The sequence below is a fragment of the Ctenocephalides felis genome, unplaced genomic scaffold (assembly GCF_003426905.1).
Source record: "Ctenocephalides felis isolate EL2017-DRISC unplaced genomic scaffold, ASM342690v1 CF-g0.4_SCAFFOLD_01604, whole genome shotgun sequence".
Lineage (NCBI taxonomy): Eukaryota > Metazoa > Arthropoda > Insecta > Siphonaptera > Pulicidae > Ctenocephalides > Ctenocephalides felis.
Window position 1 is genome coordinate 40,059,874 of NW_020537758.1, and position 16,873 is coordinate 40,076,746.

The 16,873-nt window shown below is 28.2% G+C and overlaps 3 protein-coding genes across 3 annotated transcripts in view; 2 read left to right on the plus strand and 1 right to left on the minus strand.

Moving 5' to 3' along the window:
* LOC113372439 (cysteine protease ATG4D) overlaps positions 1–11,628 on the plus strand; it is a 36,728-nt gene extending 25,100 nt beyond the window's left edge. Inside the window, exon 9 of the mRNA XM_026612771.1 lies at positions 11,245–11,628. Coding sequence (XP_026468556.1) covers positions 11,245–11,421 — 177 coding nt within the window. The 3' untranslated portion in view covers positions 11,422–11,628. The remainder of the gene's footprint in view (positions 1–11,244) is intronic.
* Positions 11,629–12,827: 1,199 nt separating this feature from the next.
* On the minus strand, positions 12,828–14,621 carry LOC113372422 (GTP:AMP phosphotransferase AK3, mitochondrial-like). Its single transcript, XM_026612748.1, has 5 exons — positions 14,307–14,621; positions 14,114–14,233; positions 13,417–13,589; positions 13,037–13,213; positions 12,828–12,964 (listed from the first exon to the last, which is right to left on the minus strand). The coding sequence occupies exons 1-5, from the start codon at positions 14,437–14,439 to the stop codon at positions 12,872–12,874; spliced, it is 696 nt and encodes a 231-aa protein (XP_026468533.1). The 5' UTR covers positions 14,440–14,621; the 3' UTR covers positions 12,828–12,871.
* A 304-nt stretch (positions 14,622–14,925) lies between these two features.
* Positions 14,926–16,169, plus strand: LOC113372423. Its single transcript, XM_026612750.1, has 3 exons — positions 14,926–15,049; positions 15,144–15,299; positions 15,866–16,169. The coding sequence occupies exons 1-3, from the start codon at positions 15,019–15,021 to the stop codon at positions 15,916–15,918; spliced, it is 240 nt and encodes a 79-aa protein (XP_026468535.1). The 5' UTR covers positions 14,926–15,018; the 3' UTR covers positions 15,919–16,169.
* Positions 16,170–16,873: the final 704 nt, after the last annotated feature.

The following is a 16,873-nucleotide window of genomic DNA, read 5'->3' on the forward strand; positions in this document are numbered from 1 at the left end:
TACTTTTCAGAAATTAAAATCGTACTTTAACCCTTTCCACTCGGATGCCGCCGCTCCGACACCAAAATACATATAAATCTCGCAATTCGCGAGTGGAAATGGTTAAATTAATTTTGCATATTGTCATATAAAGGTTTCCATCAATAGGTATTCGTAATCAAAATATGTTCTTTCTATGATTTTCGTTGATCAAATATAGAAACTTATTAATTTTGTGTTTTCCAATTGAGGTTAGACTGCAATTTGTGAATTTAAATTATTATTTAAAATTACATTCCTCCCCATTCCAAACGTATCATGTGCGCAGCTTTTTCACCGATCATGAAAACTGGAGCGTTCGTGTTGCCTGATGTAACACTTGGCATTATGCTGGCGTCGGCAACCCTCAGTCCTCGTACTCCGTGAACCTAAGATAATAAATAAAACAATATATTAAATAGAGGCAATAAAATCCATTATTTTTGGGTTTATTGGTTTAAAACTGTTTTATGGTCAATTTTTATCTCCAGGGCGATGTTACGACTTCTAACATGCCGGTCAACTTTGATCATTTCTCCGATTTTATCGACATTTTAGACGACCGGCCTACCTGTGCGAGGTGTATATTTAACATCAAAAAAATCTTGAACGGAATCTACAAAACCAAAATTGCACACAATTGATTATTACAGTATCGGAACCATAAACACCATTCACAATTTTAGCTGCCTGCCTTGCATTTTCGCCTTTGTCAAAAAAAATAAATGTACAGAGTTTTTTATTTGTTCACTTCTATTTTTAACGCTCTGTAACTTACTACTGAATGCACCAAAGAAAAAACAGCAAATTATTTTTCTACTACAAAATGTCACCTTTCCAACGAGCAGTTACTACTACCAAATATAGTACCAACGAGCCATCTACCAAAAAAAATTTATTTTTTCTTAACCTATTATTAATTACATGCCTTTGACTTAATGTTTTTTATGTAACTACTCTATTACCTTTAATTCGTGGTCGACGACCGCTAAGGGGTCCGAAGCGGGACCCATTTTGCAAGAACCTGCTTGATGGTTCTCGGGTCCTGTGTTTCTCATGACGGCGCACTCCCAATATTCATCGCACCCAAAAGGCAATTTTTCGCAACCCTTCACAGGTGTCTCGTCGATTTGGAAACCGTAAGGTCTCAGGGCATCGGTTTGGGTCATTCTGTGACCAAATTTGATTCCTGTGGATAAGGGTAGGCCATATAAATTTTGAAAAAAAAGCTTGGTTGGAATAATGGAATACTAAATTTATTAAATAACAGTATATATCTAATGAAATATGTCATCAATTACTGTACAAATGTTACCTTCTATAAGCGTCTTAAGATCTTTCTCTACGGCAAAGTAGTTTGCAAAATCTTTGGAGGAGCTTTAGGATCTGGGATCCAAGTCTCACTCGTCCTCTACTTTCTGGATGTAAAACTGAAGGAATATATTTACAGTCCTTCTACCATCACTTAATTTTTCACCAACTTGACCAGTTTTTGCACAATCGGCCAAGAAACCAGCAAAGTACATTTGGACATCAGGATGATCAATTGAATGGTTTGCGAATTTTGTTTTGATCATACCAGTTACTTCGGATATACCTAGAAACAAATAATGATTTAAATTTAAAAATCAATAACATCGTATAAAAATATATTATTAATTTTATTCCTGTATCAGACATATCGACTTTGATCTACTCACCAGTTCCAGACATCAATCCATCTCTAAACAAGAGATACTCCATGGCAGTTGCCCAATTCAAAGGAGCACTATCGGTGTCATTGATGAAGTATTTTGTGAAATAGGTGACATGGTTGTGCAGTTTTCACCTACACCTGGCAAATCTACTGTGACTGGAACACCTACAGAATGAAGGTGACCAGCTGGACCTATACCACTTAGAAGTAGAATATGAGGAGAACTGACGGCACCTCCGCAGACAATTACTTCTTTGCGAGTTAACACTTGGCGTCTGTAACCCTGAAATAAAAAATAATAGTAAATGATGAGTGGTAAATGGAAGGTGATTGATTTTTAATAATTGGATACGAATGGCAAAAGAAATGCTAAACATTACTAGTAGAGTTTATCCTTCCATTGAATTGGAAACCTCGTCATTGATCTACCGCTTGAAAATGATTTTTGGACGAGTCATTTAGTTTCTTTTTTTTAAATTTCTGAAAACAGTTTTGAATTGGAGTTTTACTTAGTCAGCCTTATGATGAATTAGTATCCCGTTATGAAAAACTTGTTCAAAATTGCTCTAAGGTCTTAAATCTAGTTATTCTCCCAACTTGCTGGTCTTGTGATTAAATTTTTATTTCTTCTCTAATCTATCAAATTTTTGTCCCGGTTTTTGTTATTCTGGTAGAATCATTTACCTGTGGATCTATAAATTCAACTCCATAAGCGATTTTGCTTCTAGGGTGTACCAACACTCTGCTGACAGTGGTGTTGAGCATGATGTGTAGATTTGGTCTGTCCTTTGCTGGACGCAGGAAGGCGCGTCCTGCACTCATTCTGCTTCCATTTCTTGATGTTGATTGGGCGATCATGAATCCTTCGTGGATTTCACACATTCAAATCACGAGCTACATAACCTGGATTAAGGAAATAGTTAGATATTTATACATGATTTCATAAATCGCTAATTCTTGTTCTGAATGAACCGATAAGGGACATCATTTTTTGGACAACATTATCAAGAGTCGTTGTTATTGTTTGAATCTTTGTTAGGAGTCGTTAGTGATCGATTGGAACAATTATTTTTGAAACTGATAATAATAAATTATTTAGAGACAATGGAATCATTTTTTACATTTAAACAAAACTAGTATGCTGATTTTTTACATTTCAATAAATTTCATTTACCCATTTCTTGCGCAGCCTTTAAGATAGCTAGAGAGAGTGGTGGATGGTAAGGAAAGTGAGAAACTGAAAGTGGGCCTCCAACGCCATGATATCCTGGATCCATTTGCTCTGGCTGCAAAAAAAAACGATAATAAATTACTAATAATCAGTATTATTTTCATCTGCGAGTCTTAAATAAATATAATATTATAATGGTTAAATAAAGATGGTAGTTAAATATGGTGAATGCGATGGTACAAACCCAATGGTCGCACCAGGATCTTTTTGTCTTAAACTATTTTTATTATTTTTCAGAGAAATCTGTAACACTGCAAATGCTTTTGAAATTGTGAAGTTTTCGATTGTTTTCCATCATGATATAAAAATACTATAAATAATAATAAAACAAAACTAGATTAGGTGTTCCAGTTTTCGCAAAGTTTTATAGTAGTACATTGGAACATTGTTTTAAAAGGGCGCTAAAATTTACATAATTTGAAAAAAATACGTACTAAAAAGTGTAAAATTATTATTTCCAAATAATCAAAATGAAATAAAATTTAAGTTTGTGTTTTAAATGTACGTAAAAGTAAAAATTGATACTTCAATGTCTTTAGTTATCTTCAAATTCGTAACAAACATTAAGTCAAACCATGCAGAAATTCATTAAGATTTTTGTGTGTTTATAGTTGCTATGATTTTTTTTTTTTTAATGAGTATAACTTTCAACCTTGTGCAAGAGTTTTGAGCTTGACTGGTGGTCAAATATACTTCAATATGATGAACTTGATGATGAACAATGTATTTAATGTTCGAATGCTTTTTTTCAGCTCTCTTTTCAGAAGCGAAGTTTGTGCAATTACTATGATTATTATAAAATTACTATCCTTTTAATATTAATTATGAATAAGTTTGACAAGAGCCTGAAATAATATCTATTAATAGTGTTACGGCTTGCTTATAAATAAAAAAATAAAATAAATAAATCAATAAAAACACATACTGGATTATCACATAATTATATAGATTTCAACTAAAAATGTATTTGCTACAAATATTATGAAGCAATTTAATATCAAATTACATTAGAGAATGTTCACTATAGAGTTACATAGAACAGTCACAATTCACATTTTGCCATCGTTCAGAATTTTATTATATCTAAAATAATTCATATAATATACCTGTTTATTATCTTCTGATTTGATAAAATATGGAAGGATTTCATCAAAGGACCAACCCGGATTTCCAGCTTGTGCCCAATTATCATAATCCTGTTTTGATCCTCTCATATACATCATGCCATTGAAGACTGATGTACCACCCCAGGACCTAAGTAAAAATAAATGTCTTTAATTTATTTATAAGAAATAACATGATCGATTTTTAATAATTTGGTACGGAATGGCGAAAGAAATGCTAAAAAATGAACAACATGCCATAAAATTATTTATTGTATTAAGAGGCTTAGGATTTTCAACAAGTGTTTTTATTTATATCTCAGATTATCAACTAGTTTTCTTTAATTTAATATCCATTAGGTATTAACGAGCAGTTATAGTAAATATTTTAGTTGTGAAAAATGTATCCTAATACTTATGAAAATATCTGTTGAAATTATTGAAATCGACGCTTTGTTCTCTCTAAAACTAAATTATCATTTTTGGCACTTTTTGCCCCGTATCTTTTGAAACGGCTAGACCTGCTTTGTCCAAAAACTATTCAGCACGTCTTTTTATCAATAGGAATCGAATGTTTTTTGAATCATTCAAATCGGTTGAACCGTGTTCCCGAAAATCCTCGACGAAAATTTGTATCCGAACACACACACAAACACACATACACACCACACACACACATCTATTTTTTCTAAGGTATGCCAAAATTTTCAAAAACTTCTGAACGCAAACATATATAAAAATTTTTATTTTCTATTTTTTTACAATTTTATAACTTACCCTACGGTAAGTTAATAAAAATATGTGGGCCAATTCTACCGTAAATAGACCAATGTTATAGCAAGGCTTTGTTACGTTCCAGTTTTTATACAAAATGGTACTGAATACTGTCAAAATGCTATGTATTTGCTGTGCGATCAGGCATTTTACGTATGAAATGCAACTTCACTCATATGTTATCAAGCTATATCTAAAAGATGCAATTATTTTAAAATTGTTTTTTTGATATTTGTGCGTTTTCCATCTTAGGTTTTGTATCTAAACTGCCAAAATGTTCAAAAAACCTTCAAAACGTGAAGAAAAGCAACAAAAAATTTATTCCGAATTTTGGAGGATTACAATAACTTACCCTAGGAGAAGTTAAAAAACAATAATTTCTAACTTATTGTATTTTGTTAATGAATTTAAAGTCAGGCAGTAATTCAGTAAGGATCGAAAATTACAAAAGAACATGAAGCTTATTTTCAAATTATTATCAGATTAAATACTATTTGCCGTGCAAAGAACATAAAGTAGCACAGTTTTATCGATTGCTATTTCATCTATATTTAGATCAGTACCTACTACTTAAATACAAAACAATGAGTTATTATGTTAATAAAATTAGATTTTTTTAATATTTTACGTTTTTTAAATGTTTTTCGAACTTGCTCACAATAAAGACTAATTAAAGCTCTCATACCGATTTATTGCAATTCTATTATTTATGTCATGCTATCACTTATATAATTATTTAATTTTATATGTACCATTTTTACTGGTTTAGTTTAAATACAAAATTTTCTTTATACTTGTAATTTATTTCAAATTTCATATGACATTGAAATCGGCATCAAGTTAATTATCGGCTTGAGAGCAAATATTTAAACTATAAAACAGAATAATTAGCACTACCTCGTGAAATTTTCAAACAATAGAAATGTTATGCATATTACCCTAATTTTATGTTATTTTTTGCATGTCAGAAATCGATTGTTGTAAATTTGCATTGTGGAAAGTTTTGTTTAATCAATTTACTAAATAAATAAACAAGATCCAGAATTTTTAACAAAATTGTAAAATTCAAAATCAATTTGTATTACTTGGATGTCGAATTAATTACTTAACTAAATAGATTGGCAAATAATTTAATATAGGTCTATGCATGGTCTATGATAATTACTAACAATAAGTGAAGATTCAACCAAACTAAAAATTGTTCATTTCACAAATAATAGTTCTGATAAATAATTAAACTTTGAATAACCACGCATTGCGTTTTAACTATAAATTAATTAAATGAACCCATTAAACTATAAATTAATTACTGATTTTTCTTTTAGAAAACTAAAACAAATGTGATTTTTTATTAACTCCCGTAGGGTAAGTTATAGTAATCGCAAAAAAATCGAAAATGAATTTTTTTAAATATCTTTACGTTTCAAAGGTTTCTGAATATTTTGGCATACCTTAGAAAAAATTGATGTATGTGTGTGTGTATGAATGTATGTGTGTGTGTGCGGATACAAATTTCCGTCGACGATTTCCCACCGAGCAACCGATTTGAATAATTCAAATAACATTCAATTTGTATTGATAAGGAGACGTGCTGATTAGTTTTGGTAATGGCAGATCTAGCAATTTCGAAGATACGGGGCAGAAAGTGCCAAAAACGGTAACTCATTTTTTAAGAGAGCGAAGCGTCCGATTTTAATAATTCAAAAAACATTTTACTTGTATTGACAAGACGAAAACTTATACAATTTTTGGGAAGACAGGTCTAGCGGTTTCGGAGAACTAGTAAAAAAAGTAAAATGAAATACCATTTGGCGGTCAAAATTAATCATTAGACGTTTGCACATCAAATAATCAGGTATTTTATAAAGATTTTAATAATCTGTATCATTTTTTTTAATAATGTGTTTACCTTTCTATGAGTTCAGTAACTTTGTCTCTATGCAGCCTAAGCAATGCGATTGCTTTGACAAAAATTTCATAATTTCCAAAATATTTCAAAATAAAGAAAACATTTTTTTCAAGTTCTTTTTCCAAAAAAGTCAATTTTTTTTTCAAAAATTCAAAATTTCTCAAAATTAAATTTTTCAAAAAAAATTAGTCTTTTTTAAATAAAATAATTTTTGGTACAGGAAGTTTCAGCAATTTGCCTTAAGGCACCACTGGTTATTCTATTTAGCTACTAAGTTTTACATTATATTTTTCTCAGGCTGGCGTTGGCATGGTGAACGCAGTGGGATGCACATGACTGCTGCTGCATTTCAAGAAGACAGGTTGCATCGAATGATTGTGAAATGGTTCGGAGACAAATCCTCCAAGAACAGCCCGCTTTCCATACACGCATTGGTAGCCCTTGGAGAGCAGGCCGGCAGACGGGCTGGTGACTGGTACGGACCAGGGGCTGTGGCACATCTTTTAAAGTAATTTATAATTTATTATTTATTACTGAACGCCAAACCTAACTGCGAAATAATTTACTTTGTGCAATATAAAAATAATAATTATATCATGCATGAAACTTGCTCAAAATATTTATTGATAGTCATTAGTAGTAGCACTTTTCTATCCCATACTATCTCAACCGAATATTTTTGAACTGTATATATATATATATATATATATATATATATATATATATATGTATATATATATAGGACCACTTTGAATGCAATGCATGCAAAATGCGGGCGCACGTCTTAGGGGGCGCCAACACGAGATTATGATATGAAATGTATAATATAGTTCTTTGAAAAACATTCAAGAAACATATAATTTCTTTGCGTTTTCTACTAATCTTTGGACAATGCTTTTAAAATACGTTAAAATTTTAACTCTAAAACAACAATCTGATATACGATGGGAAGGTAAAGATGAATACATACACTTTCGTCCTTATTAGGAGAAATTTACGATGCAATTTTGGATATTTTAAATTATGAAAAATTAAATCAAAATAATCCAACATGAATTATCAGTGTTATGTTTAATAATGAAAGGCTAACATTTTTTGGGCCTCTTTTATTTGCTCATTGGAATAAATTGCATAAAATCCTCAAACTACGTAAGTAAAATGTTTCAAAATCCAAATATTAATATTACACATGCGTTAAAAATAATTGAAATCTAAGAATTTAAGAATAGTTCGGTAGTGCGACAACGAAAGAAACCTCGACAATTTGATTATGAGCACCCGCGATTTGCTTCGATCTTCTAAATAAATTAATAATGAATGTGCTTTTAGATTCTATCTAATTCTTTGTGTACTAAATCCAGAATTATTAAGAAGTATTTGAAAAAATAACCTTAATATTTATATAATTTTAATGATAAACTGTTAAACCAGTTAAAATAAGAGTGCTAAAAAAATGGTATGCAACGCTGAAGACCCCAGGACGGGCCCATATATTGTTTTGTCATCTATTTTTGTTAATATGATTATATTCATTTTTATATTTTTCAATATTTTATTAGATCAGTTTATTGATTTTTTTTACAAAAGACCAAATGTACAGTAGAGATAATATTTTGTTTGATGATTTTGGTTGTACTTTTATTAATATTTGTATGTATTTATTTTCGCTAAAATGCTGATATATGCATTCAGAAGCAAATACTGATTATCTTCAATCACTTCATAACACTAGTTATTTCTAGTGAAACATATCATATGTCTAATCGAATAATATATAAATAATATATTAAATAATATATTGAATGCGCAGGGAGAAATTGAGAAAATGTTCTTTTCTAGATTGATCTTGGCAACTTTTTTTTCCTAAAAATTACATAAATTAACTTCTACATTGGATGGCATATTAGCATAGATCATTATTTATTTATTTATATATACGCCAATCGGCTACGTACAGTAAATTTATAATATTACACTAATAATTTTATTAAGTTTATAACTAAAAATCTACTAATATAAATTTGAATACTAACTACGCACGTTTTCTTTGAGGATTTAGTTTTATTGGCAATTCTATTTGATCGAAGTCCTTGTCTAGGTGTGACAAATTATATTTTTGCTAATAGTTCTGGTGATTCTATGATGCCATCCACAATCTTGTAGAAAAAAGAAGACTCATGATTTTTCTCCGATTCATTATGTCTTGAACTTATCATTGATATTAATATTTTCAAATAATGAGGAATGCTTGAAATATTTAAAAATTAAACTGACTGTAAAATAGACAATAGCTCATTAAAAAAATCATTCAAGCTCTTGATAGGTTGTTGCAAGATTTGCTAGGAAACGCATTATTGTCTACTTATTTTATTTTATATGGTTTTCTGAAGGTTTTATCAAAAACCCAACTTTTATAATTTTAGTATTTTCTGAAGCAATATTTCAAACTAGATTCACTTACTTTTTTACAGACAAGCGGTTCAGCAAGCGGCTCAAGAAAACACCGAATTAGATAATCTCGCTGTTTATGTTGCTCAAGATTGCGCAGGTGAGAATTTGTAATCAGTTTATAATAACAATATTTGCTAGTTCTATTTTTAGAATATTACAAGGTTATCAGTTCATATGTATTGCTTATTTTAAGTATTAGATTTGTTCCACAAATATGAGAGAAATTGTTAAAATTACTATTACTATTAAATTTTTAATTACATATGAGATAATTTTTTATGTACAGTTTATATTTATTTATAAAATAATTTTCAGTAATAATGCATAGTATATAGCTTTCTTATTAACTTATAATATTATTTTAATTTTTCCAATACATTCAAATGGTTGCAATAAAGCAAAGCTTACGTCTACAATATTTTATAAGTTATATATATAAACGTGTCATATTTATAAAAGTTATAAAATAATATCACATGCTTCATTCTTAATAAATATAAAAAAATATTTATTACTTTTATTAATAAGTTAATTTGTCAAATTCATTACAACTATAATGAATTAAATACTAAATCGAAAAATAAGTTATTTTATTCAGAATTAAATCATTCCATTCATAAAAAGCAAATTAATATGAGAGTAGTGTAATCTTTCAATAATTATTTTAAATAATTTTAATTTTACAGTGTATTTACAAGATGTTTTGGACTGTTGTCAACCTACTGCAAAAATAAATGCTACACCACCTTGGAAACAGAAATCTTCAAGTTCACAAAGTAATACTGAACGAGTCAGTACAAATTCTGCTTGGAAAGCACTAGTTCTTTTAGTACCATTAAGATTAGGTAAATCTCAAAATAATTCATCAATTATGTCAAAACCTTGATACGAAAATGTTAATGATTTATTTATGTTATTCTAAATTGCAGGAGCAGAGAAATTAAATCAAATTTATGGTCCTTGTTTGCTGGCTATGTTGAGTCAGGAAAGTTGTATAGGTATTATTGGTGGAAGGCCAAGGCATTCCTTATATTTTATAGGATATCAAGGTAAATTTGATTAGTTTTATCTTTATATATTTTTGATAACTTCTTAGAATTGTATTCTTACAGTTTTTATAAATATAAGTTCTCCAAACAAGAAGCTGTATTAAAAATTTTAATTCACAGTATAACTGATACCTTATTAATGAATATATATATAGGATAATTAATAATGTTGGTGTATATTGGCGAGAATTGTACATATTTGACAATATTTTTTTCAATTTCAGATGACAAATTAATACATTTGGATCCACATTACTGCCAGGATGCTGTAGACGTGTGGGTACCAGATTTTCCATTACAGTCATTCCATTGTAAAAGTCCTCGGAAGATGAATCTCTCAAAGATAGATCCCAGTTGTTGTATAGGTTTTATTTACCAACTCGTCATGAATTCGAATCGTTTGTACAAAATATACAAGAGGTATGTAGAAAACTAGCATTAATTGATAAAAATTTCAAAGATTAATTAAATATTTAAATTTTTACATTAATCATAACTAAATGAATTCATCATTTTTTTGAGAATATTTTAATAAAGCATTTTTTTTGAACAAATATTATAGGTATTCGTAATATATTTGTATTCTTTCTTATATACTCTTAAAAGAATGTACAAAAATAATTGAAAATTAATTTTTAAAACTCTGATTCCGATTTCTAGTCAAAATTAATTGCTTTTTAGTGTCATTTTTATCATATTTTGTATTAAGTTTATATTCTACTACTTCAAGAATTCTAAAGTTCATTTTCATCTTTACTATATGATTATTTAAGTAAAATTAGCACATTTTTGTTATAATTTAGTTGTGTTAAGTAAAATTGTGTAGATTAGTAGTAGAGTAGTACGTTTGTATTAAAATAAATTTTAGTGAAATGAATTGAATTTAAGATATTAGATTTCACAATTTTTTGTTTTTACTTATCATTTACTTATTTGTTACAGTATTTAGTTCCACCCAGTTGTGTTCTTAGTTCTTACTTAAGTTCTTAGTGTTTTTACTTAATTTGTTACAGTACTTAGTTCCACCCAGTTGTGTTCCTGGATCCAGCGAATATCCAATGTTTGTATTTTGTGAAGGAAAAAGTACACAAGCCCAAGGAACGCCTCTAAATATCTCCAGATATTGTCCATCTTCTCAACTTCTTCAAAGTGATAGCGACTTTGAAACAGAAGAATTTGAACTTCTCTGAAGGCATTTTATTGCATTTGGCAAGTGTTAACATTCTATCATCAAGGAAATCAATAAATAGATAAGTAAGTATATTTAAATCACCTCTAAAATATGTTATCTATAGATTCATTAAAATTTCATGACAAATACATTTGCAAGATCTGCGAAATATCATCTGCATATCACTTGCACATCATTTACTTATTTACTAGTATCGTGTCATTTTCTAAGCACAAGTGATAGATGAATTGTTTAAGTTTTGTATTCAAAGTTTATATTGCCATGTTGTGCAATTTAATAATCAAGTTTATTTATGAAAAAATTAAGCGGCAAATTAGAAATGTTTATAAAATATAAATTTAACCAAAAAATCTATTACATATGCATAGCTTTTAAATGTAGAAATGTTGTTTTGGTAAATTGTAAATAGGAAAGAAAAAATTCTAATTTTCATTGAAGCTTATATGTTACCGCAAAGTGTTCAAAGCTTGCCTCATTTCAATAAATTAATGAAAACAAATGTAATTAATTTATAATTTTTACTTTATTTATTTAATTATATATTTATAAAACAAGAATAGTTTTTTTCTTCTTACCATAAAATACATTATTTTAGAATTGTGAAACTTAATATTGTGATAAACGTAGGTAATAGTTATTTGCTGTATTTGTGCTAAACATGGGCCAAATAATTCTAAAGTTGTATTACTAATTAATTAATTTGAATAATTATTCTGCCACACATTTTGTTTATATATATAATATATAATATAGATCATGCACTTGGGAATCTTTTGATATAAGTTTATTTTAACTGTGTTGCACTCAAAATATAATCTGCAAATAAACTGATGTTAAATATATATAATTGGAAATATGCTTCCAGTGTAATTTTTCATTTGCTTCTGCTACTTTTGAAAAACTTGACTTGAAAAACTCAATTAATTAAAGAGCAACATATCAGCATATGAGTAAATACCTATTTGCCATCCAAGTATTACTAAACTATATATACTGCACAGAAAATTAATGCTTGTTAATTAATCTGTTATAGTGATCAGAAATATTATTGAGCAAACTATAATTTAAAAGTTTGATTTGTACTAATGCTCTGAATATGATATTTAGCAACTGTGGAATACAACCCTTACAATTCCTACTGCAAATAATCATGAATACTACGTATGAAATAAATATTACCCCTTATTCATGTGAGATAACAGGTGTAAAGTAGCAATTGCTCTTCCTTATTACTATTGATATAAAGTTCACTTCATTAAATTTAATGTCATAATTCTCACAGCCAAGCGTTACTACCCATGACAATAAAATTTTGTGCGGTATATGAAAATATTAGATAATATTTTGTTTACAAAAATATAACTCATTTATGAATATGCTTAAAATAAAATTTGTCATTAAAATTAAATTCTTGAAGTACATATGCTTTTGTTAGTCATGTTGAGTGTCTATAAATTTCGACTCATTGTATCATCTCTTCTTAGTTTTTCCAACTCCGGTATGAATTTCAATTGGTTATATCTATTTAGAAGTTTCTGCACCTTTAATTTTAATTTAAAATTACATTTGAATATAGAATGATTGCAATATTTTACGAGATAAAATATATTTACGTGAGGCCAAATTTCATCTGAAGTATTTCCTTTAAAATCATGGAGGATGCCTTTTTTTCTGTAAAATTCAATCACAGGTCTAGTCAAGTTTTCATATATTGTGAGACGCTTTTTGACGGATGCTGGCTGATCATCTTCCCTTTGTTCTAATGGTTCACCAGTGATATCATCTTTGCCCTGAACATATTAATTTAATAATTAATACCAATTATAAGAATTTGGGAAATCATTCATAAGATTTTTACAAAGCTCAGGTGGTGGACATTTTAAAAATTTCGTTTACATATACAAAAACATTCTTTTACTATAAAAATTTCTTTAATTAAATAAATTTGGAATAAAGAATTATTGCTTTCATATTTATAATTTTTTATACTAACGGGTATTTTAGGTTCATTAAATCCAACATTATAAACTCTTCCACTTGACAAATGTATCCATCTGCTTTTTACTCTGTCTATTATAACATCAAATGGAACGGTAAGATTTATGACCATATCTAAAGGATAAGCTGACCAAAGAGCTTCAGCTTGTGGCAGAGTTCTAGGGTATCCTGTAAAAAATATAGCCAACAAATATTAAAATATATATTAATTGAAATATGATTTACATATGAACTAAAAATATATTGGCTTGCACAGTGAAAAAAAATACTTAAAAGATATTAAACTTTTATTTCCAACAAATTTAGATTTGTTTTTAAGTATGTTAGTACTTGGAATACCAAACAAGTCAATTAAGAAATATAAATATAAGTACTAAATATTTGAAGATATATATACAAATAAATTTAAAATATAAAAAATTAAGAAATCTTGATGTGACCGGCAACTATGTGTCACTGTGCCAATCTCAAATATATAATCATTTACTTTAGGTAAGCAATATAAATACTTAAAACTAAAAATTTAGAAGAAACTAAAACTTAATTTACATTTATGAAACATCAATTACTGTTTATAATATAAATACAAATCTCTCAAGGCAATTTTGGTAATCCAAATACTATATCCTAGACCTGAGGAAAATATATCCTAGGCCTTAATTTTTTTTTCTTATTATTATTATTATTATTACCATCTAATAACCAAGGTATAGATCCTGCACTAGCAATTTCTCTATGTATAAATTTGATCATGAAACTATCAGGAACCAGTCGCCCATCATTAATATACTTTTTTGCTACTTTGCCTAAATCTGCAGTAACATAAATTGAGTAAATATTATATAAAATAGCTATAAATATAATCGTTTTTATAGTCATTATTACCAGTCTGATTCTCAATGTGCGCTCTTAATTTATCACCACTTGAAATGTGTTGCATATTAAAAGTTTTGGTTATTCTTGAAGAAATTGTTCCTTTTCCTGATGCCGGAGCACCCAAAATGACGGCTCTGATCATATTGCTTAGATTATAGAAAACTTATTTTACTTGAAATTTTGAAAAATTTATAACTAAATATTCCGACGTATAAACATTTTTTTTGATAAATCTTATTGCATGTTGACCTTTGATTTATTTGTAGTGGAAAGGGATTTATGTCAATAGAATAATAACATAAATTTTGTATTTTTGAAAAGCTTTAACTAAAACATTTTTATATTTTTTTTTTACATTTTTATTTAATTTGGAAAACAATTGATGAAGGTTCTATCAAACCCTTGTATAAAATGACAGTTGTGAAAAATATTTTCACAACTTTGCAAACTTAGAGGTAAAACTTTTAAAATAAGTTATTTACATAGCATTTTTAAGATAAAAAATAATTTAAAATACTTATATTGTAAAAATTAACATATTAATAACATCTTAATTTATATATATTTGAAATTCGCGCCGTTTGGCGTTGTGTCAAACTGGTTTTGACAGGTGTAGTATTTCTTTCTAGATATTTTCCCAAGACGTCAGACATACAATTTTCAATAATTTTAAGATTACAAGAATAAATTACAAATAAATACTGAATTATACTAAAAAACCATGTCGGCAAGCTTGGCTGCTAGGAGATCATGTAAGTTTTGGGATTTGTTAGCATTTTAAATCGAATTATATATAATATCACGGTTATATAACCTAATAATAAATAAAAATTATGTTATATCCAGTGGGTACTTTATGGAGGCAAGGATGGAATGAAATTCCAGAAGTAATGCTTAGTACTGCCATGGGACTGGCTGGAGTTGGCATCAGCTGTTATGCCATTTATAGAACCTATGTACTTGAAGGTGGAGACTACAGAAAATATCGAATGGGATATGTTGGTAAGAAAAGTAATATAGATTTACATAAGTTCCTTTGTAAATATTATAGTTCAATTTCTACGTGATCATAAAATTAGTCTTCTACAGTGAAATGCTTTTTTTACACCAAATGAATATTCTTTCATTGCTTGAAATTTAATGATTGTAAAATAATTCATACAACATTTATTTATAACAAAAAAGGGCTAACACATATTACATGAATGTGATTCAATGGCTAATCTTTTATCGTTTAATTTTCATATATTCGACTTCAAATCTTTAATGTTTCCATGTTTAATGGAAATCAAATAAATCAATTAACAGGGCACAGATCAATCAAAATTCTAAGTTGAGATCAAAAATATTAGTTGTCTTTTTCAGTTCTACTGCTTTCATGTGAAATCATAATCTATGTTATAAGTTGGAATATCTTAGCTAAATCAGATGCCATAACCTTGATTATAATATTTTGAGATATGTATTAATAGTGATATGAATCATATGAGATATATTTTTAAGCACAAATATGCATTTTCACTGTTTTTTCTTTCAGTTCTATTTTTAACCATGGTCTTTTTTTACAGTATATCGCCCTGATGACCCCAGAGTAGCAAAAATTCGTCCAGAAGATCGATAAATTATGAATGATAGTATATTATTTTAAAATTAACAAGTATAGTTAATGTAAATATCTTATATTTTTGTGATTTTATTTGTTTGCTCTAAAGGTGTTCTGTTTTGCCTAAGCTCTTATTCTGGTTCTAATTACTATCAGCTTATTGTGATCACAATAAATCAGGCATATTCATGTAAATTGTGCACATTGATGTTGTAGTCTAATAACTATATGAAAAGCAGCCCAATTGCTATCAAATAAATTAATAAATCCAAAAGCATGCTTTTAATTATTTACTCATATGAAATTTAATTTATTATTTTTTTAACAAAATGAATGTACATAATATTGAATACTCGATTAATTTATTATAAAGGAACCATGAAAAAAAATTAATATAATTATAAAATTCAAATATTTTATTTGCTCCATTTCTGATTAATCACCTATTTCATAATGATGAAATATAGTGTTTTACAATACAATTAACCATTAAAAAAAAGTAGTAAAACTAAAAACATAGAAAAACCATTGAGATATGCACATTATCGGTAAACTGTGTGAAATGTGTGTTGGACTTCATTCAAAAACTCTGTTTCAACTTATGTTACAGTTACATTTATTGCATTAAAGTTGTCACAATTTCTGTAAAATACGATGACCGAACATATTTTTGAAAGCTTTAGTAAACAAATATAAATTTATATTTTCTATTTTATTATATATTATATTGCTATATAAAATAAAGATTCTTGAACACATGAACATATGACTGATATGATAAATATCTTTGAAAATTTCATAAAAATAAAACGGCAAAAACTTTGTCAAACATTACCCTAATGTTTTCGGTCCTGTACTAACCATTTTTATGAAACAGATGTCATATACAGGAAATTTCCTGATATAAATCTGGCACAGTCTAACCAATAAGTAAAAGCATTTGAATTTTTCGTCACATTGCTATATTTACAAT